Below are 19,761 nucleotides of genomic sequence, written 5' to 3' on the forward strand. Positions count from 1 at the left end.
CTCCAGCTGGCCTATCATCATCACCCCGCTATCTCCAGCCACCCAGCGGAGAGTTTATACAGGCGTCTTGGCTGTGGCTTTATCCGCGGAGAAGGGGAAGGTTTCGTTCCTGGATTGACTTCTTTGTTGATTCATCTGTATCATTCTTACTTGGAAAATCTCTTTGGTGTTCCAGGATGTTAAGTGCACGGAAGTCAGCGGGGCCGAGGTCCTTTTTGGTTATACCCCGCTATAGATCTGGACCCATCTATACTATACTCCCCCACCAGCTATCTCCTGATTATTGTATATGCTTCTATTCCAATCCTATCCGGTTCCAACTCTTGCTGATTCGAGCGGAACTGCCAAGATCACACAACTAGCTGCCTAGCCCATGCGGTAATAAACCAGCTGCAACCAACACCAGTCGAGGAGTCAACTCCTCTCGCCAAGCCCACCCCGCGCCGTCATGGAACTCCGCACCTGCGCCACAACCTGATTCAACATGTCGAGTGTCTCTTAATTGCTCGTTAGTTGATACACCGTGCACGCGAGTACAGTAGTATGATAGGTATGACTCGGAAGTAAAATTTCCCCAAGGCTCAAGCTAACCAGGGGTAATCACCATCACGCAAGAGAGAGCTGAAGTCCTGAGAGCATGTAGCCCCTCTTTTTACTCTTCTTACTATCTTGCCCACTCTTCTTTCTTTCTGTTCTCTTTCACCTCACTCACCCCCTCCCCTTCATACTCCCTCCTCCCATAGACCAAATTACCTTCCATCCTGTAAATCCCTATTCAAATGCACATATCACCACCACCACTCCCACTCCCCTCATAACACACTCAAAAAATGCCAACTCCCCTCCAACCCCCAGACCACCCCCTCGCCCTCCGCCGCACTCACCTCCTCGCCCCAGCCCCCGATCGTCTCACCAACACCCCCACAACCCTAACAATAACCCGCAACAACACCCTCTCCGGCCGCGCCTTCAGCGTCCACCACCTGCGGACCCACGAACCCTACGACAGTCCCACCCGCCGCTCCCTGCTATACACCGTCTCCGGCCGATTCTGGAGCGGTACCCAAGCACGCGAGATCCGCGATGCAGCAGGCAGACCCCTCCTCGAGCTCCGCCGGATGTGGTGGCAGCGCGCATGGAGCGTGAAACGCGCCGGCGGAGGCGGCGACGAGCTCATGGGCGCGGAAATGCGGTGGGGCGCGGGCGTGAAGATGAAAATGGCTGTGCGAGTGCGCAATGCGTTGCTCGTTGGTGCGGGGAGGAGAAGTGAAGCCGATGATGAGTTTTTGCGGAGCGAGTACTATCCCATGCACAGTGGACGTGGAGGTCGACGCCAGCAACATCAAAACCACCACCAACAGTATCGACGATGGGCATCCCCTCCACCACCATACACCGCCATCGCCAGTTCCAGTACCAACCCCGGCCCAGGTCCCGGCCCTGGATCTATACGTCGCCGCCGCTCAACAGACACTGTCAGTTCAAAGTCCACCCACCTCCCCTCCTACGCCTCCGCCCACCGCCGCTCAACACATTCCCTCCGCGAACTCCTCGACGCAGTCGAGCCACCGGCCGAACCAGCCCCGGCATCAAGTTATGCGTATGCATTCCCGCCGCCGAGGCGGTATTCGGAGGCTGTGGTGGAAGAGCGGGCGGAGCTGCGGGTAGTGCAGATGAGTAATACGGTTGCGGCGGTGATGATGGGGGAGAAGAAGATTGTTTCGATTCGGAGGGAGAAGGTGATGATGAATTCGCAGTTGAGTGGGCCGATGGATCGGTGGGAGGTTGGTGTTGCGGAGGGGGTGGATTTGTTGCTTGTAAGTTGTCCATGAAGTTGTGATTTGACGTGTGTGGTTTGATATACGTGTGCATTAGCTTTTTGGTGTGTTGGACAAGTTTACTGACTATTTCATTTTTTTTTGGACAGGCTGTTAGTATCGTGTTGATCATGGCAGAGTTTGTGAGACATGAGTACCGGGTACGAATCAGTTGATGAAGATGGGAATTGATTTGAGAGAATTACGATCCTTGGGGAGAGTTGGGTCCGAGCTGGAGTGTATGAATGGAGGATCTCATGCATACCTTGCATATCTGGCATTTTTCCTTGCAATTTTGCTATTTTTCATGTCCCTTGAGCCTGCATCGCATTTGCCTGCGTCTGGGTCATTTTCACTTTATATCTTACATTCACGTTACTTGACTGTTTATGACAATTATGACTCTATGGAAGGAATATCCATTTTCAAACTCGGTTTCAAGTTCATTGCAAGTTCCTTCCTTTCTTACTTCTATTGCGGATTGTCCGGGCACAAATACTCGATCCGCTTAACCTCGGGATGTACGATCTGATACACCATTGACAGGAGTCTATCCTTGATTATGATTATCAGATGATATAAGGTTATCTTTATATATCTAACCTGACAGCAACTACTGTACAAACACCGGATTCTCCTCATCATAAACCATAAAATCCATATTCCACAGATCCTCAAAGTCAAACCCACTAAACAACTCCGCACCCTGATCACCCACATTCGAAGAAACCACTCCCTGTCCATCCACCGAGTTCAGTACCTGCTCACTAGATCCTCCCACTTGCCCACCCTCAACAATCTCATACCCTGGCTCAACCTCACCCACCACACTAACCACACCCTTCCCCCCACGCTGAAAAACAGAAACAACCCTCTCCCTCAAATGCATACAAGTCTGCGTAAATGCTTTGCCGAACCCCCGTTCCAAAAACCAAGCCTCCACATACTCCGTCGCCGAAGCGAGCAGTTCAATATCTGAGCGTACGAGTCGACTGGTCGGTTGGCGGAGGACGCCTAGGGCGAGGATGACTGCTGCGAGGTATGTTGGTGATACCGAGAGGAGGGTGGATTTCAGGCCGCTATCTTCTAGTTGTAGGGATTGGGTGACGATTGTTCGGGCGGCGTTGGCGCATATTAGGGCTCCGTCGAGCAGGCGGGTGTGGTGTGGGAGAGCGGTGATGTTTTTGGTGACTTCGGCTTTTATGCTACGTTGGGAGTAGATTACTGCGACGCGGAGGACGCTTAGTTGGGCCTGTAGTTCATGTGAGTGATTGCGCATGGATAATAGAATTGGGGTAGTATGGGGTAGTATGGGGTAGGGGACAACTCACATGGTAGTACTGCTGCGACAGAAACGTAGCGAGAATCTGATGATCATGACCAGCATGATCCGTCAATGCCCGCTGAGGCTTCAAAGTATCTGGCAATAAATTCTCCCACTCGAGTAGTTCCCGATCTAAACTTGCCACTTCACCCAACATCTCGGCAGATCCACCCATAAACTTGTGCGAGTATAGACGATTCGATATCTTGCCCATGATACTACTCAACGCAACCCAAGCCCGGAAGTACGGGCATGTATGCTCGGAGCTTGTAGTGACCGGGTAATACACGGTAAGTGAATCGTAGCTCCTATCAATGATGGACGGTCTGCCGCACTCGAGTTGCATGAGTTTTTCCAACCCGAATAATGACCACCATAGTCGTTCTCGCAGTGTTTCGGACTGGTGGCCGAGAGTGAATCCGTCTTCGGATGGGTGTTTTGTTGCTGATTTGTGTAGGCCGATGGACTGGGCCATACGGATGGCGTGGCCGATTATGTGCCATGCCTGACCATCTTTGGCGATGGCTCGAAGGGCGAGAGATAGTAGAGATAAGGCTTGGACGCTCGGCATGTATGGTATTGCTGTAAGATGGCCATGGAGACTGTGACTTGCTGTGAGAAAATCAAAGCTTGAGTCGGAGTTTCCTGATATTTCGTTCATGCTGAGAGATATCACTGCGTAGACGGAGACTATGGCAGGGATGTGAGATAGTGTGACTTTTTCTTGCCAGGCTGTAGGTCCGGCTGTTTGTAAGTTGAGGATGGTTTCTATATCTGCTTCGAATGCAGTGCGGTCGATGACGGGATAGATTGACCATATCCGTGAGAAAAAGCCATCGATGTAGGTTGATAGATCCTGGCGATTAGGTAGAATGGGTAGTTTCGGTACGAGAGGCATTGGAAACTCCTCAGTATGTAGCATGCCATGCTTGAATAGAGGAGTGGCATGACTGAAGCCATGCCGTGCAAGATGTAAATCGACAAAATTGAAGAGACATTGCACACTGCTCGCACCCAGATGCTGCAGGAAATCCAAATTAGATTCAAGTCTCTGACAAGACGGGGTACACCAACCTTGGTTCTATTGTTCGTGGTATCATCCGTATGGACAGCCTCCTCACTTGGCGTCACAGCTGTAACCTGTTCAACAGAGTCATGCTCCTGAACAACATCTTGTCCCTGAGCCTCTGCACAAACTTGATACGCCCTAGACTGCCAAGAAAAATGGTCTTCACCCAATCTCTCACTCTGAGTCGTCCGCCACGACGAAGTCGCCGGGCTCACCGACGGAACTGCGGGAACAGCATCGCTCCTCGAACTCCTCCCAATACTAGCCGGAGTATGATCGACCAGGGTATCCGTATCCGGCGAAGGACCAGTCGGATTCAACACAGAATTGATGGAGCTGACAGCACCTGCAACCACAGGTGCCGCCACAACACTCAACGACCTCCTCGCCGGTGACAGCGCCGTCTTCTCAACCTCCCCACCTCCTCTCGCCTTACCCTGACAACACCTCGTACTCGTAGCCCTTCGCCGAATAGCGGGGAAATTGCCCGGTTTCCTAGGATCCGACGTCTCACAGACATCACCTCTAACTATGCAATTCCGGCAACTGGGATACTGCGCATCACAGCGGACTTTACGCTTGCGGCATTGGTTACAGGCCAGGGCTAATCGAATTGGTTTGGTTTGTATAGTGGAAGTGGAAGCACCACCGACCCCGGGGGTTGGGATTGGGGGCTCGTGTTCGGAATGGGTGCTTCCTGTCTCGTGTGAGAGGGGATGCGAGCCGGGATGGCTTTCGAATGACATCAACGGGGAATTGGGACGGATTGTTCGAAATCGGATTGTATGCAGACGAACCGAGCAGGGGAGGTTCGGGGGAGGTAAACTACTGTAGTCTCCTCCACTCGGCTGGTGGCAAACCGAAGTGCCGAGGTGCTGATACCGGGATATACCAATGTTACTGTATTTTGGGGTTATCCATACCGACAATCCACAAGTTCACGGGTATTACCAATACGAGGTTAAGGTTTCCCCATTCCTTATCTGGCAGGAAGGTGAACGAATCCAGCTCTATTTGCTATCAACAGAAAGAAATCTACTGTACAAACACTTTTTGGAGGTCTCGGTGTCTCTGCGAGCTTCTTGAATTTACTTTTCTGTACATTTGATTGTTTGAGTGAGTGGCCCACCTCCGCATTTTCCGAGGACTCAACTGTCAATCGAACCGAACCGAACCTTATTGTATCCACCGTCATGTTATTGGAGCCCACTCGGAGTATCTACGCTAGCTTCATAGCTGTACAGTACCCCTCACGGAGAATGTCCGAGAACCATGTCGCATAACTGCCGAGAGTTCAAGGCAGGCTGTCAAAACTGGGGAAGAGGCATGTGTACTAGTTTGTTTACTTTGTGAACAACTACTCTTGAAAGGAATTGCCTATCACAGCAGCTATTAGCCAAGAATCTATCACTGTAGTCATAACTGAACATGAAATAATGAAATCTATGCTATATAGAAGAAAAACAACCACAATCCCCATCTGCGGGGTAAATCTAAAGTGGCACAAAAGGCAGAATAACCCGACTAGGGAACTCGCCACCAAAATGAATAACATGCTCGCCCTTATTCTTCTCATGCTCAGGTCTGGGCTTTGAGAAAGCAGCAACCTCAGTGAAACCCGGGTACTGACCCAGAATATCCACCTGAATACTCTCACCCTCCTCATAATCAACTCCCATCGCCCAAATACCAATCTCCAACTTGACGATCTCTCCCTTGGGCACCTTTTGCACTTCATCATGCGGGTGGAAGGGGAATTGAGGATGAATTGACCGGCTGGAGTCGATCTTGCGCTGGGAAGCGCGAAGGATACCCATGGAACCGTTGTGCAGGGTGAGACTTTGGCGGTCTTTGTCGGCGATTTCGTCGATTGAGTTGACCGGGGCGCGGGCGAAGGGGAATTGGAGCTGGGAGAGTTCCTTGCCGTCTTTGTCGAGCTTGCGGAGCTGAATGAAGACGATCATGTCGTCTAGGGCGTCGCAGCTCATGTAGAGCTCTGCTTTGGGAATACCAATGAGGCGGCTTTGTTGAGTAAAGGTATACTTAAACTTGGAAATGGACCACCGGTCTTCCGAGTTATACACAGAGGTGGCAGTTTCCCGAGGGAGCTCAGACGCGAGGGATCCATTCGGCGCGAGGTATAGCGTGCGATAGTCAGTATCTGGGACGGGGAAGTCGGGAAGAACAATGTCGTGTGTCACGTCTTTGTCGCCGAATGGAAGTGTTGCCCAGCGAACTTTGGGTGTTTCTTCCCAGTCGTTATCGATTTCCTTGAGGTATTTGTCGAAGAATTTCTACTTCCAGTTAGTGATGTTATCATTGCAGCGTGAGGATAGTTTTGCTTACCTTCAACTCGAGATAACTCTCAGGAACCGCGTAAAGCTCGTACCACTCTTGGTAACCGCTCCACTTGATCCACTTCTTGTCCGTGTTTGCCTCCATCCATCCTCGAATAGCACCCATGGTATGAATCTGACTGAAATCAGATCCAGTGATGAAGCATGGAATATTGATCTTCGTCATATCCACACGCTTATCATTCCAGTAGACATTGGCCTGCGGGCTGCGACGGTACATCTCCGCAAAGTCCTCAACACCCGAGTTACCCTTAATCACAAGAGTCGTGATAAGATCGTAATTACTCATGTTGAACCATCCACCGCGACAGAATTGCTCTCGGAAAATATCTCCGGAGCCCTCCCAAGGCGCAATAGCCTTCAACGAAGGTGGGTTCTGCGCAGCTGCGTGCCACTGCATGATGGCGAGGTAGGAGTTGCCTGCCATACCGACATTGCCATTGCAATAAGCCAGCTTGGCAAGGGCCTCAATCACATCGTGTGCATCCTCGGCTTCTTGCAGTCCCATACAAGGGGTATCACCGTCGCTGTTACCAGCTCCGCGGACATCAACACTGGCAATCGCGTAGCCGTGCTGGACCCACCAAGCCGGATCCAGGCCCTCGAATTTCTCCAGACCACTGACATCTCCGCGCTCAAGACAGCAAGCCCAAGCGCAGACATTGAAGATCATCTCCAGTGCGGAGTATTTCTTGCCATAAGGTGACCAGGAGATGATAATTGGGACCTTTTCGTCATTGTTGGGGCGATATATATCGGCGTAGAGTCGGCAGCCGTCGCGGACGGTGATTTCGACATCGTGGTCAATGCGGACGTCCGAGTCCAATGTTCTGGCACCGAATGGTGCTGAGCCTTTGGGGATGACTTCTGTCTTGCCGGGTGTGGGCTCGACATAGCCATTGACGCCTACTTCAGGCTTGGTCAATGGCTTGTACGCGACTTGGTAGGGAATAGGCATGATGGAAGGAGAGGTAAAGAGAATGGAAGGGTTGAAGGTAGTTGGAGTCTTACAAAAAAACTGAAGGACTTGAATGAAATTAAGTCGAGAGAATATAAGTTAATCTTGGCAGATAGCTGTGAGCTATGCTTAGCTTGTGGACTCGGCTCGTGGAGGTCACGAAGCCGAGATTTCTAGCGAGATCATAGTGGGCGACACTACGACAGCTGACCAAGACGCCTCAAGACGCCATCAAGATTCGGTCGGTAGACCAACCGAGGAGGTTCCGAATGACATGAAATCCAGGGTCTAGATCATAATTTAGTGGGGACGCATGACTCGAAGCAGCTGCCCGCCCGGAATTGCGGGGGATCAACGGCCATCAAACGAACCGAACGAACCGAACCGAATGTGGAGGGCCGAACCGAGTTTACCATTCATCTCTTACAATTTGCTAGCTGACAATCTTCATATACAAATAAACTCAAGCACACGGATCTCGAAGGTTCAGAAGACAGGACAAGAATCACCATTCCAATTATATCTCATTCTCAACCCCAAAATGATCAGCACAACCGAGACCAAGCAGCGCACTGTCGGCGCTCGTTTCGAGACCAAGGACTTGGTCACTTTCGACAAGAGCATTGTTTACGGTGACTGGCGGGATGAGTTCCACAAGTATGGCTGTGTCTTGATCAAGAATGTCATTTCTCCCGAGCGCGCTCAGTACTACTCCGACAAGCAGATCCAGTGGCTGAAGAACTTCGAGCTCGGCTTTGACGAGAAGGACCCCAACACTTGGACTGCTGAGCACCTCCCAGTCAGCTTCAAGGGTGGCATGTACTTTGCTTACTCTGCGCCCCATGAGAGAATGGCTTGGGAGGCTCGCACTGAGCCCAAGGTTGTTGAGATCTTCGAGAAGCTCTGGGGTACCAACGAGCTGCTCTGCTCTTTTGACGGGTTTAACATTTCTATGCCCAACCGCAAGGACTTGAACTGGAGCCCCTGGCCTCACTGTGATCAGAACCCGGAGCGCAAGGGGTAAGTAATCCAACAAGATTATGGGGGGAAACTCCGCTAATAAATATTTGCTGTATAGTATGCAAGCCGTCCAGGGTCTCCTCAACTTCGCCCCGAACGGCCCCAAGGATGGCGGTCTTATGCTCATGAAGGGCTCCGCCAACCTCTTCAACGAATTCTTCGAGCACAAGCGCGAATCCGCAGACCACGAGGATGCCCCCCCTCCTGAGATTCAGTACATGGACCTGTTCCTCTTCAGCGAGAAGGACATTAAGTGGTTCGAGGCGCGTGGTTGTGAGATGGTTAAGATCAACATGGAACCCGGTGACTTTGTTCTCTGGGATTCCCGCACTATGCACTATGCTTGCCTGCCCGAGGGTGAGCAGATCCGCCACGTTCAGTATATCTGCATGACGCCGCGAAAGTTTGCCAATGAGGAGGCTTTGGAGGCGAAGGCGAAGTGCTTCGAGAACTTTATGGGTACTACCCACTGGCCTCACTGGTAAGTTTGTGTCTGTTTGGAGTGAGCCGAATTAGGACCATAACTAATGGTGTTTTAGCAATATTCGCCCTGCTGAGGAGAAGCCCATGCGGAATGGGGAAGTCTGCCCTAAATACCGGACTGAGCCTTTTGAGAAGCCCATCATCACTGATCAGGTACTTCAGTTGGCTGGAGTCAAGCCTTACTAGATTGTATGCTTTTTACTTGGGTTTTATTATTTTGTTTGTCAATTAGAGGAAGAGTGGTGCACATAGCGATGTATCTAGAATGAAGAATGCAAAATTTACACATACACTTCTAAACTACCGATTTTCTCTTTGGTATATTGTTGAAACATATCGGTTGGGAACTCTAGAAGATGAAGCCTTTTGACAACTTGAATTGTCTTTGCGAAAAGTCTCGCTTAGTTTGGCAATATTCGTATAAAGTGTCCAACCGAGCGTCCAGATCGTGCCAACAAAAGTCTATGACGATTGATTCGACACTCGATTCTCGGCCTAGCTCCGACATGAAATCTACAATAGTGTCTGGGCAGCTAATTTTCGGTAGATAGAGTAAATTGAACAGCCGCTTATTCTAGCCAAATTCCCTTACTTGTTGGTTGATTCTCGGGGCTTGAACTTTAAATCCGAATTTGACAGCTCGGTTCGGTTGGGAACAGCAACCGAGTGACATCCTTTTTTCCTCCCCTTCTCATGCTTGGCCTCCCCATCTTTCCCCACAGAATCCGAACGCATAAAAGTGCGGGGGGATTCACTTTCCATGTGGGCGGGCTTATTGCCCAGGGTGGACAACGACTCGGTATACTCAATTGAGAGTTGGGCGTCATTTGCCCATGGGGAAACAGCCCAGGCCCACCTGTAGAGAGTCCCCGAGCAACGGTGCTGAACCTATCTCGGTTTAGGTTCGCAAGCTCTATAAACACCGAGTCGTTCGCTCGTTATCGACTTTCATTATTCATTGGGATCGACCGCGCAACACTCTGACACCGATTACTTTCCAAGGGATACTACCCGGCCAGCGAGCATTATGGGGAAAGAACCACCATCCAAGCATGTGGAGAACGTCAATGTTGAGGACCAGGGAGACGAGCTCCACGTTTCCCAGTCTAAGGTGAACATTAGTGGAACTGTCAAGCTCTCTGCGGGCAAAATTGTCTATATCCCGACGCCTACTAGTGATCCTCGAGGTTTGTGCTGCATATAAGGGCTTACTGAGTTATTTGACTAACGATTACAGACCCACTGAACATGCAGAAATGGCAGAAGGCCATGATTCTGATTGCCATCTCCCTATGTAAGTCCTCCCTTCGCTGGCTCTCACCCGAGAAATACTGACTAGTCCAGTCTCAACTATTGGACTGTCGCTCGTCTCCGGTTTTGGCGGCCTCTTGGGCTTCTATATTCCCGGTTATGCGGCTGCCGGCAAAACCTACGCTGATATTACCTCTCTTATGACTTATCCAACCTTGACCATGTAGGTGATCCGATGTCTTTGGCTTTGCTACGTACTTTGGCTCATTTTAATTCAGGGGTATTGGCAACTTGATCGGCATGCCATTAGCCATCGCAGTTGGCCGGCGCATTGTTCTTCTCACTGCGACCGCCATCATGGTCGTTGGTGCCATTCTCTGCGCATTTGCATCAAACTTTGAGTGGCACCTGGGAGCGCGTATGCTCATCGGTATTGCCGCGGGTCAGAGTGAGGCTCTCGTCCCTATGATCACCCAGGTAAGTAATGACCACCAGCTTCAGAGTGCTCACCAGCCTTCAGTAACTAATTCCATTCTATTACTCTAGGAAATCTTCTTCCTCCACGAAAGGAGTACATTCCTCATGCTCCAGCAGTCCATCCAAACCATTGCCACAGCTGTCTTCGTCCTGTTCGCCAGTCCCATCGCCGAAGCTATCACCCCCGGGTGGTGGTATGGCCTTGGTGCCTGTCTCTCCGGAGCTTCCCTGGTCATTGCATTTTTCTTCGTCCCAGAGACAAAGTACCACCGCTCTCGATCCTCCTATCAAGAGAACTCATCCACAGAAGATGTAGCATCAGGAAAGGAAGATCTGACAATCGCTACCGAGAAACCTGAGCTCGACTTTGTCAACTACGAGGCTCGCACTTGGCGTTCTGATCTTCGTCTTTGGGTCGGTTCTCCTGAATGGAGAAAGGGAATGGAGACTTTCATCGTGAGTTCATCACATCACACCATTAGCATTGAAACTGGTATCTAACGGGTATTTTATTGCAGCAATCCTTCCAATTCCTCCTCTTCCCCAACGTCCTCTGGGCCATGGCCCTCAACGGTCTAACCCTAGGCGTCAACATCGCCATCGGCACAACATACGGCAACATCGTAACAGGAATGTACAACTGGCCCCAAAAGTCCGCCAGCTACGTGAACTGCGGCCAAATCGTGACATCCCTCCTCGCCCTCCCAATCTTCGGCTTCGGCTCCGACAGACTCATCGCCTGGTTCGCCAAGCGAAGAAACGGCATCCACGAGCCCGAGATCCGTCTTCTCCCGCTCATTTTCCCCATCATCGTCGGCGTGTTCACCGCAATCTTGTACGGGTATGGCGCTACCTATCCAGGCACTTATCACTGGTTTGTCTTTGTCTGGGCTGTCGCTGCTTATTATTTCACCTTCGTCGGTGCGAATATCGTGGCTATTACCTATCTGCTTGATAGTTATCCGCAGCGCGCGAGTCCGTTGTTGATTATTATTTGTGCGTTCCGGGGTATTATCTCGTTTGGTGTTAGTTATGGTATTCAGCCGTTTATTGAGCGCAATGGGTATGATGGTGCGTTTAATACATTTGGTGGGTTGACTGCTGCTTTGGGGTTGTTGGGGATTCCGGTGTTTATTTGGGGAAAGAAGATTCGTCAACGTACTGGAAGGTATACCGTTGACAAGGAGTAATTATGTGAGATTGATTGCTCTGATTTCTCTTCTCTGGTTTACTTATGAGGAGAGATAAACTGTCAATGATGGATGGATATTGCAATCTGCCTTTTATACACTCATTCACGCAGGAGGATGAGTTTCTCGCTGTTTTTCATGTCAAATATAGCAGTTCAGTTCAAGGGGAGGTTGTTTGGCACACTTTAATCCGGGGTTTTTTTAAACCCCAAATCTAAATTATTATCTGTTTGGATGCGCTGCATCGGTCGTCCAGGCAACATTTCTGTGATTTTTTTACCGCTTCTCTCTCCTAAATAGCGGTGACCTCGCTCGCTCAGGTCGTCGCACTAGGAGGCCGCCCTTAAATTAAGGCCTCAACCACCTATAGGCATATTAAGCGCTGAGCCTTCAAGAGGCACCTTAAGCCCTCGGCTACCACATACCAAGCTAGAATTCGCGTTTCAAAGAAGATAGGCAGGGAACTAAAAATTTAAAAGCTAGTCTTCAGCCCTTGAAAACTCAACTCCCACATACTCTGATCATCCAACCGCAGCGGTGGTAGCGCAACTCCCCCAGGAGTATCTGATAGCCATCTGGACCTAGTATAAAACCAGCCACCTTCTACATCAAGTCCCCAGTTACTCAAATCACGTTACCGACCCTCAAACCCACCCAGAATAATAACAGGCTCGTGAAAGCCCGTTTGTTTAAAACAACGTTATCTACAACCCTTATCAAGAACAAAGAAAGAAGAAAAGAATCTTATTCAAAGACTCGAAGAAGCCCTCACACAAACATTCATTTCCAAAAAATCAAAAAGAAACAAGAAATTCCAAGCCGAGGCCCTCCTTCCTTCCTTCCTTCCTTCCTTCATAAAGGATCAGGATCCGGGACTCGTAACTTTTTCTAAGCCATACATTCATCACGTGGGTAGTTATTAAAGGTATAAGGGAGACATCATCAAGATTTCCTCATTTCCCGGGGGTGTTGGGATGAGGGATGTTTCAACGTGGGAAGGGGATCCAGGGTCCAAATCCAGGTATAAAACACTGACGAACAAGACAAGACAGGACATAAACAGGACAGAAACTGTGTGAAAAAAAGATGCAGAGCCTCTAATATTGGTGGATCTACGAGGACTGGATCTGGGAGATGCGCTTGGTCATGCTGTTGTATTCGTTAGTAAGTGGATTCTCGTACAAAAGAGAGAAAACAATGGAGGGAACATACAAATCAAAGAAGGAGAACTGGCTTGGTTGGTTACCGTACTGGTACACGAACCGGGAGGCCAAGTGGCTGCCGAAGATGGCACGGAGATAGTTCTCGGGGACCTGAACACACAAACAAGGTTAGCAACGACACTCATCAAAAGACAAAAAAAAAAGTTCAAACATACCCGCTCCAGAATAGTCTCCAGGCCAATCTTGTTCAACAACAGACGAGGCAGAGCATCACCAAGCACAGATCTCCGCAGGGCAACGTTATCCCACAGCTCAGTCTGCTGCAACTCCTCATCCAACTTAGTAATCGCCACACTGAGACGATCACTCAGAACACTGCGCAGGACACCGGTCTGCTCGTGCTCGCGCCAGATAGCCTCAAACTCGAGAGTGGCGTTCTCCTTGATAATCTCCTGGACCTGCTTGACGTAGGCCTGGTAGAATTCAGGGACGGTGCCGTCCTCGTGAACACACATGTTCTGAACGAACTCCTCGTCGTTGAACGAGAGCGAGGCGAGAACCTCCAGCGAGGACGAGGTCACACCGCCCTTGTTGGCAGAGGCATCCTTGAATAGAATGCAGCCGGCCTTCTCCAGGCGCAGCTTGCTGTCCTGGGTGATGAAGAGGTTGGCACCCTCGACAATGTAAGGCACGATGCACTTGTTGTCCTGGATGAGCTTGCCAACGGTCGACAAGTCGATAGACTCGGGACGACCACCGCAGGGAACGAAGACATCGAACTTCTCGCCCTCCACGTGACGCAAGTGGAAAGTGTTACGGAAGACCATGCCGTTGTGGACAACCTCACCAGAAGGCAGCTTGACATTCTTCTCATCCACGAGAACGCGGTAACCAGCGGGGGAAAGCTTGGTCAGGTCGAACTCGGAGATCATGACACGCTTCTTGGCGAGGCGGATCAACTCCTCGTGGTTGAGGCCGTTGGGGTCAACAATGACACCAGAACCGTCCACGATGGCACCGTACTTCTCGTTGGCCAGAAGGATCTCGTTCGAGCCGAGATCACCGTCGGGACCGCCAGTCTGCAGCTTGAGCATAGTGGAGGGGTCGATGTTGAGCTTGCGGTAGATACCCAGAACATACTGACGAACAGACAGAGTGGTCATACCGTATGTGTCGTGGGGGATACCGCCGAGCTTGGGGCTCTTACCGGTGAAGAAGGACTTCCACCAGGGGGCGCCACGGGCGCGAGCGTGCTCGGTAGCCCAGTCGACCAACTCGGCAGTGTTCTCATCGGGACCCATGAAGAGGATCTCATCCTTGCCGTGCAGATCGACGATGGGGTCCTTGATACCGGGGCTGACCGGGGGCAGGAGCAAGTCCATGATCGAATCAATATACTTTTCAAAGGCGACCCGCGCCTTGTCCTGGTGGTTGACATCGAGCAGGATGACACCTTTGGCACCACCCTCGGGGATATCCTTGTTCTTGCGCTGTTGGGTGTTGGCCAGGTTGTAGTTCTCATCGAAGAGGGAGCGCGCGTTGATGCTGTATGCCTCCTTGTTGCGAGACTTGACGATACGAATACCACCACGGGCAATGTCACGGAAGCGCAGGTGGAAGCCACGGAACTCGGAGCTGATCACGAGGAACATACCATACAATGGCTGGGGGTACTCGTGTTCAGGCAGGAAGTCGGGCTTCAGGCGGAAGCTCAGGGCGACCTTGGTAGGGGTGAAGAAGTTGGTCTTCAGGACGGAGTTGTTGAAGACACGGAAAGAGGTCATGACCATCTCGTCGTGCTCGTTAGCAGCGGTGTTGCGGATCAGCTGCTTCAGCTTCTTGTCATCCAGCACCTCATCCACTTGCAGACGAAGATAACTGAGAGTAGGCAGGAAGTCATCGCCAGACTCCAGAGTCTGGACGTAGTGAGTGTTGGCAAAGTCGAGGTAGAGCTTGTGGATCAGCTCGGGGTAGTTGTTGATAATCTCGAAAATGTAGTCCGCAGTGAAAGTCTCCGTACGCAGACGCTTCTTGATCTTGGACAGCAACTCAGCGTGGACGCTGTTGTTAGAATCAAGGAGAGCTGACAGCGAAGTGTACTCGGATCCCAGACGGTTCAAGAACTGCTGCACAAAGACCCAGGCGCAGTGCGCGTAGATGGTCTCCTGCAGACTCAAACGGCCAGTGGCAAAGTGACCTTGGAAGCGGTTCTGAGGGATACAGTACAGAAGGGAGGCCTCCTTCATGATCTGGTGAATAGCAGCCTCGATAGGAGGGTACTTGGCCGAGATCTCGGGCGAAGCCGAGGGACGCAGGTACAACGAGATGACGGTAATTCCGTTGGAGAAGTTCTCGAGGTACTTGCGGGAGCTGGTGAGGCGGTAGTAGTGGTAGAGATCGGAGAGAGCGCTGAACAAGCCCATGGCAGAGCCCTGACGGTAGGCAATGACCAGACGCTTCTCGCGGCTGCCCTCGATCTCGAACATCTCAATGACGGGACCGTGGCGGCTAACCGCCGTGGTGATGATCTCTTGGTAGATGGCCTTGGTGTTGGGGGTGGCCTTTTGCAGGAAACGCTTCTCACCGATGATCTCAATGTTGGTCTCGTTGGGGTCAGGGTTGGGGTTGGCGAACTGGCACTTGTACACGAAGTAGCAGCGCAGCTGCTGGCCATCATCACCGGGGAGGGTGGTAGGGGAGCGGAAAGTCTCGACACGGTAGCTGTTGGCACCCTTGGAAGTGTTGATATACTTCTCATCGATGCGCTGCTCGTAGCGGGGGCCATCCACAGAGGAGACACCAGGCCGGCTAGTATCAATGTAGACAGCGTGGTCCTCGGCCTCCTTGTCGAGGCGGATCTCCAGCTGCCTGTCATCACGAGCGTAGGCGGCGACCTTGGCGGCGTAGAGGGAGAGGATCTGGGTGACAATGTTTTCGACGGACTCGGTTTGGAAGTAGGTGTCGTCAATGCCCAGCATGTTATAGAACCAGGTAGTTTCGGAGACGACGAAGTCACTGGGGAAGAAGCCCCTTTCCTCCAATTGATCCATCACTAAAAGAGTGCAGTGTTAGCATTGTAATTCCACCCAATTGATCGCTTTGGCGATTGTCTTACCTTGCTCCATCTGCTTCTGCTTGCCCTCAAAGGTGGCGGCAATGTAGCCCGGATCCTCCACGGACAGAACGCGGTGCGGGGAACCGGGGGTTCCAGGAATGCCCAAGTGAGTAGGCTGCGGGGAGGGTTGCCGCAAAGCAGCACCGACGACATGATCGAGATGCTTATTGTGAGGGAATCGCTGGAATCCAATGGGGGTACCAGTGCCAGAGCCACCTTCACGGCCATTGAAGAGGCCCTGTGCGGGGCGGGAAGGCAGCGCAGCGCCATTGGTCTCCGAGGCCGGAGTTGAGGGTGTAGGAGACGACATGATTGAGTGAGGAAGGGGGGAGGAAGGTGGCGAGAAAGAGGAATAGTCGAAAGAGACTCTAGATACGAGGAGAGAAGAAAAGACGCTGTTTTTGAGGAACCACCAAAGTCAGCCAGCTGAACGGGAGTTGGGGAAAAGAGGAGAGATAAGAGGTGTGAAGCAGAGGTGAGCTTATCAGTTGCGGGCAGTCGCAGTCGTCACCGCGAATTTGAGTCTTCGGCGGGCTGCCGCTGCTGCTGGCTGCTGCTGGCTGCTGCTGTCCGCCATTCCTGAATGAAATTGCTTTCCTCGAGGAATTGCGGTCGCAGATAACAATGCAAGGGGAATCAAGATAAGGTAGAGATAGAGATGGAGATAGGGAGATAGGAAGCAAAATACTGTACTGGCATACAACTATACTATTATACTATAGCTATACCAAAAAGTATAGTAGTATAATAATCTAGAAGTATAGACCAGTACAATAGATAGTAATAGACAGATTGAAGACTCACCAGCGCCATCGACTATCGTCGAATATATGATACGCAATCCTTGATCGCAAAAAAATTGATAGTTGGGACGGAAATCCGGGGAACAGCCAGGCACTTTAAATACCAAAAAACCCAGAACACACAAGGTTTACTGCCTTGATTCTCAATTTCGAATTTTATAAAATTCAATTATTATTACCCCATCCATTGCCCCCATTGCCCATTTGTCGATTATTTGCCCCTCTCTTCCTCTTCTCCTGCTCACATCGTGACCAGCGTACAAAGCACGCGTTCACCCTTGGACCAGTCATAGCCGATGCTAGGCGGGCGGACAAGACTGACGACTCCATCGTGACCGGCGGTCTCGAAGGCCCTTGATCCGCACCGACTCCACCCGCGCAACGCTCATTCCTCTTTGAGGATTTTTCTTAGCCTGTAAAAGCCTCCGAGATCCTCTCCACGCTTGGGGGGGCGTGACTAAGAGACACCGCCAGAGACTGGCAGAGACTCGCTGAGCCTGCGAGCCACAGGCTCCGGCGGCGGTCGGCGATCCGCTGATTGGCAGGCATCGCCCCTCTTTCCGAGGGTCAAGACCGAGAGGAAAATCCCGCTGCGTCATGCGGGCCGAAAATAGCCCCAAAGAACAAAAAAGAATTGCCTCATCGTGGAGGGCCTGGAACGAGATTGCTGAGGAATTGGAGAGAGAAAAGAGAGGTATTTACTATACATAGATACATACAACATGTAGCCATAACCATATCATCATATTACTTACTACCGCGTAAGTATCTATCTATAGAATTATGTTCTAGCGATACTAGTAACTCTAGCAACTCCCAGCTGAGATCAGGCGGAAGTCCAGGTACAGGTCACAAGACATCAAGAATTGCGGAGAGACATGCCTAAACCAGCGCCTCTGAAGTTTGAACTTGGAACTATCAACGATGAGGAACAACTAGGGGGAAACCTGAACAACGCCTCTCAAGGGGCAAGATCCAAATCCAGTAGAACTATGGAAAAAGAACCATCTATGGAACTATGACCATGAGACAAGAAAAGAAAGCAGTAACAGTAGTAATCCATTAGTTCTTTGCAAGGTCACCTGAGCCATTGTTATTATGTTCTAGGTCAGCATTCTCTCTATATCCGGGTACAATCTCCTAGATGAATATACTTTTCCTCCTGTTCCCAGGTACCGTGTGGCGCAAAAGAAAGGCGATCGAACAACCTTGTGTATGATAATAATAATCATCATCATGGATGGATTGTAAATGTAGAACAATGTACAATATCACACAGCACAGCCCAACACCGTACTGTAAACTCGAAGAAACACTGACACAATTCAATCAATCCCCCATCCCCAAAATGATGTGATCGTCGAACATCGTGGAATGCGATGTGTCATGGCGCCCGATCCTGTCGCAAGACCCCGGAAGCCCTACGGAGTTAAAAAAAAAATAGTCTAGTAGAGTCTTCACCCTACGATGTACGTCGCAGTACATGTCCGTAAACAATCACCACGATAGTCAATTAAACCCGCTAAATGCCTCAATTTGAAAAAAAATTTCATCAATCCTTCTCCCCTGAATCAATGTCGAGCCCTAGGTATTACTCCGTTTACGCATGAAAGTCGACAATGATACCCCACCAATTGAAGTTCAAGCAACCGCTCCCGTCCGGGGGATTTTCGCCATCATCGCCAACGGGAGGGGATCGGGGATCCTGGGGTAAGTATCCAATTGTGGGTGAGGAGTGTCAGGACAGTGCCGGGTTGTACAGAGCACGTCAGTCGCTAGGAGGGAATGTATAATGTAATAGCCCCGGTTATTACGCATAATTTTCGTGTTTTGGTTATACTACTGTACAAACTACTACAGTAGTAATTAACTACATAAACTACAAACTACGGAGTAGTCAAATCACAATTGCTGCTGTACTATACTTGTTAGTCACCACGTCCCTCCCCCGGCCCGGCCTCCAACCGGAGGGGGGGCACGGTACCTGGATCGCCGGTTGTTGCGGGGTAAAGAGCGCAGACTTTTTTCTGTGCAGGTCTGGCCTGGCCAAATCATAAAAAAATCCTGAGAATTTTCCCACGTTGTTCGTGGCGCAGCGAATCATCAGACACGAGGGTTTGCCAGGTCCCAAGGTCCCAACAGAATTTCTTGTTTGGAGCGGGGCCGGCGTTTACGTGATAGCCGGCTCGGCGGGTGTGTCATTGGAAGATGCTTCCGTTTCGGCGTGAGATGAGGTAATTTTGTGATCATGGGAGATGACTGTATGGGGTAGGGAGTAGAGGACTACTGTAGAGTGAGAATATGGCCGACGGTGATAATGTGATTAGCATGATTGAGTTGGTTATTGGGTGATTTGTAGGTTCGTTCACCGCCGTATCCCTCGAATCGATAGTCACGGACTATCTGGTCAGATCGGGGAAATAATAATCCGATGGTTTTCTGCCTCAGGCTTCGACTTCAATATGGCCTTATCCCAACTCGGATAGCCCCTCCGAATAGTGTTCAATAATGTCATGTAACTAGTTGATCTAGAAGGCTGATCTAGAAGCAGAGTCAGTAATTAGTCCTCCGTAAGCAGATCCAGTAAGTAGAGCCGCTCAGTACCTAGCTTTATTGATCCACGTGATACTGGTCTGGCAGGTGGTCATATCACGGGACTTTCACCGTCAAAAGCAACTCAACTCATCACGACCGATCTCATCGTACCCCTCCCAACCAAACTGCCACGTTCGTG

The 19,761-nt window shown here is 50.7% G+C and overlaps 6 protein-coding genes across 6 annotated transcripts; 3 read left to right on the forward strand and 3 right to left on the reverse strand.

The window, feature by feature from the left end:
- The first annotated feature begins 701 nt into the window (after positions 1 to 701).
- On the forward strand, positions 702 to 2,252 carry N7473_012934 (uncharacterized protein). Its single transcript, XM_057158873.1, has 2 exons — positions 702 to 1,817; positions 1,928 to 2,252. The coding sequence occupies exons 1-2, from the start codon at positions 831 to 833 to the stop codon at positions 1,991 to 1,993; spliced, it is 1,053 nt and encodes a 350-aa protein (XP_057002827.1). The 5' UTR covers positions 702 to 830; the 3' UTR covers positions 1,994 to 2,252.
- Positions 2,253 to 2,430: 178 nt separating this feature from the next.
- Positions 2,431 to 4,956, reverse strand: N7473_012935 (uncharacterized protein; the record flags this gene model as incomplete). Its single annotated transcript, XM_057158874.1, has 3 exons — positions 2,431 to 3,069; positions 3,149 to 4,162; positions 4,216 to 4,956. The coding sequence occupies 3 exons, from the start codon at positions 4,954 to 4,956 to the stop codon at positions 2,431 to 2,433; spliced, it is 2,394 nt and encodes a 797-aa protein (XP_057002828.1).
- Positions 4,957 to 5,703: 747 nt separating this feature from the next.
- N7473_012936 (CocE/NonD family hydrolase) lies at positions 5,704 to 7,525 on the reverse strand (the record flags this gene model as incomplete). Its single annotated transcript, XM_057158875.1, has 2 exons — positions 5,704 to 6,504; positions 6,557 to 7,525. The coding sequence occupies 2 exons, from the start codon at positions 7,523 to 7,525 to the stop codon at positions 5,704 to 5,706; spliced, it is 1,770 nt and encodes a 589-aa protein (XP_057002829.1).
- Positions 7,526 to 8,066: 541 nt separating this feature from the next.
- On the forward strand, positions 8,067 to 9,214 carry N7473_012937 (phytanoyl-CoA dioxygenase family protein; the record flags this gene model as incomplete). The annotated part of the gene is made up of 3 exons (XM_057158876.1): positions 8,067 to 8,545; positions 8,604 to 9,026; positions 9,085 to 9,214. 3 exons carry the CDS (start codon positions 8,067 to 8,069, stop codon positions 9,212 to 9,214), a joined length of 1,032 nt encoding a protein of 343 aa, XP_057002830.1.
- An 841-nt stretch (positions 9,215 to 10,055) lies between these two features.
- N7473_012938 (uncharacterized protein) lies at positions 10,056 to 11,946 on the forward strand (the record flags this gene model as incomplete). The annotated part of the gene is made up of 6 exons (XM_057158877.1): positions 10,056 to 10,215; positions 10,266 to 10,322; positions 10,373 to 10,502; positions 10,558 to 10,756; positions 10,826 to 11,212; positions 11,275 to 11,946. 6 exons carry the CDS (start codon positions 10,056 to 10,058, stop codon positions 11,944 to 11,946), a joined length of 1,605 nt encoding a protein of 534 aa, XP_057002831.1.
- A 765-nt stretch (positions 11,947 to 12,711) lies between these two features.
- On the reverse strand, positions 12,712 to 16,684 carry N7473_012939 (glutamate dehydrogenase (NAD(+))). The gene is made up of 4 exons (XM_057158878.1): positions 16,225 to 16,684; positions 13,325 to 16,161; positions 13,159 to 13,259; positions 12,712 to 13,095 (listed from the first exon to the last, which is right to left on the reverse strand). The coding sequence occupies exons 1-4, from the start codon at positions 16,532 to 16,534 to the stop codon at positions 13,059 to 13,061; spliced, it is 3,285 nt and encodes a 1,094-aa protein (XP_057002832.1). The 5' UTR covers positions 16,535 to 16,684; the 3' UTR covers positions 12,712 to 13,058.
- Between the last annotated feature and the right edge of the window lie 3,077 nt (positions 16,685 to 19,761).

The sequence above is a fragment of the Penicillium subrubescens genome, assembly GCF_028828155.1.
Source record: "Penicillium subrubescens strain IBT 31985 chromosome Unknown utg000011l_segment0_segment0, whole genome shotgun sequence".
Classification (NCBI taxonomy): Eukaryota; Fungi; Ascomycota; class Eurotiomycetes; order Eurotiales; family Aspergillaceae; genus Penicillium; species Penicillium subrubescens.

Excerpts from the sequence above, each read along its gene's own strand:
- N7473_012934 (XM_057158873.1), top strand. The coding sequence starts at position 831 with ATGCCAACTCCCCTCCAACCCCCAGACCACCCCCTCGCCCTCCGCCGC. Across the intron at positions 1,818-1,927 it reads AGGGGGTGGATTTGTTGCTT|GCTGTTAGTATCGTGTTGAT; the intron begins GTAAGTTGTCCA and ends TTTTTTGGACAG.
- N7473_012939 (XM_057158878.1), bottom strand. The coding sequence starts at position 16,534 with ATGTCGTCTCCTACACCCTCAACTCCGGCCTCGGAGACCAATGGCGCT. Across the intron at positions 16,162-16,224 it reads GCAGAAGCAGATGGAGCAAG|TGATGGATCAATTGGAGGAA; the intron begins GTAAGACAATCG and ends GCACTCTTTTAG. Across the intron at positions 13,260-13,324 it reads TGGAGACTATTCTGGAGCGG|GTCCCCGAGAACTATCTCCG; the intron begins GTATGTTTGAAC and ends TTGTGTGTTCAG.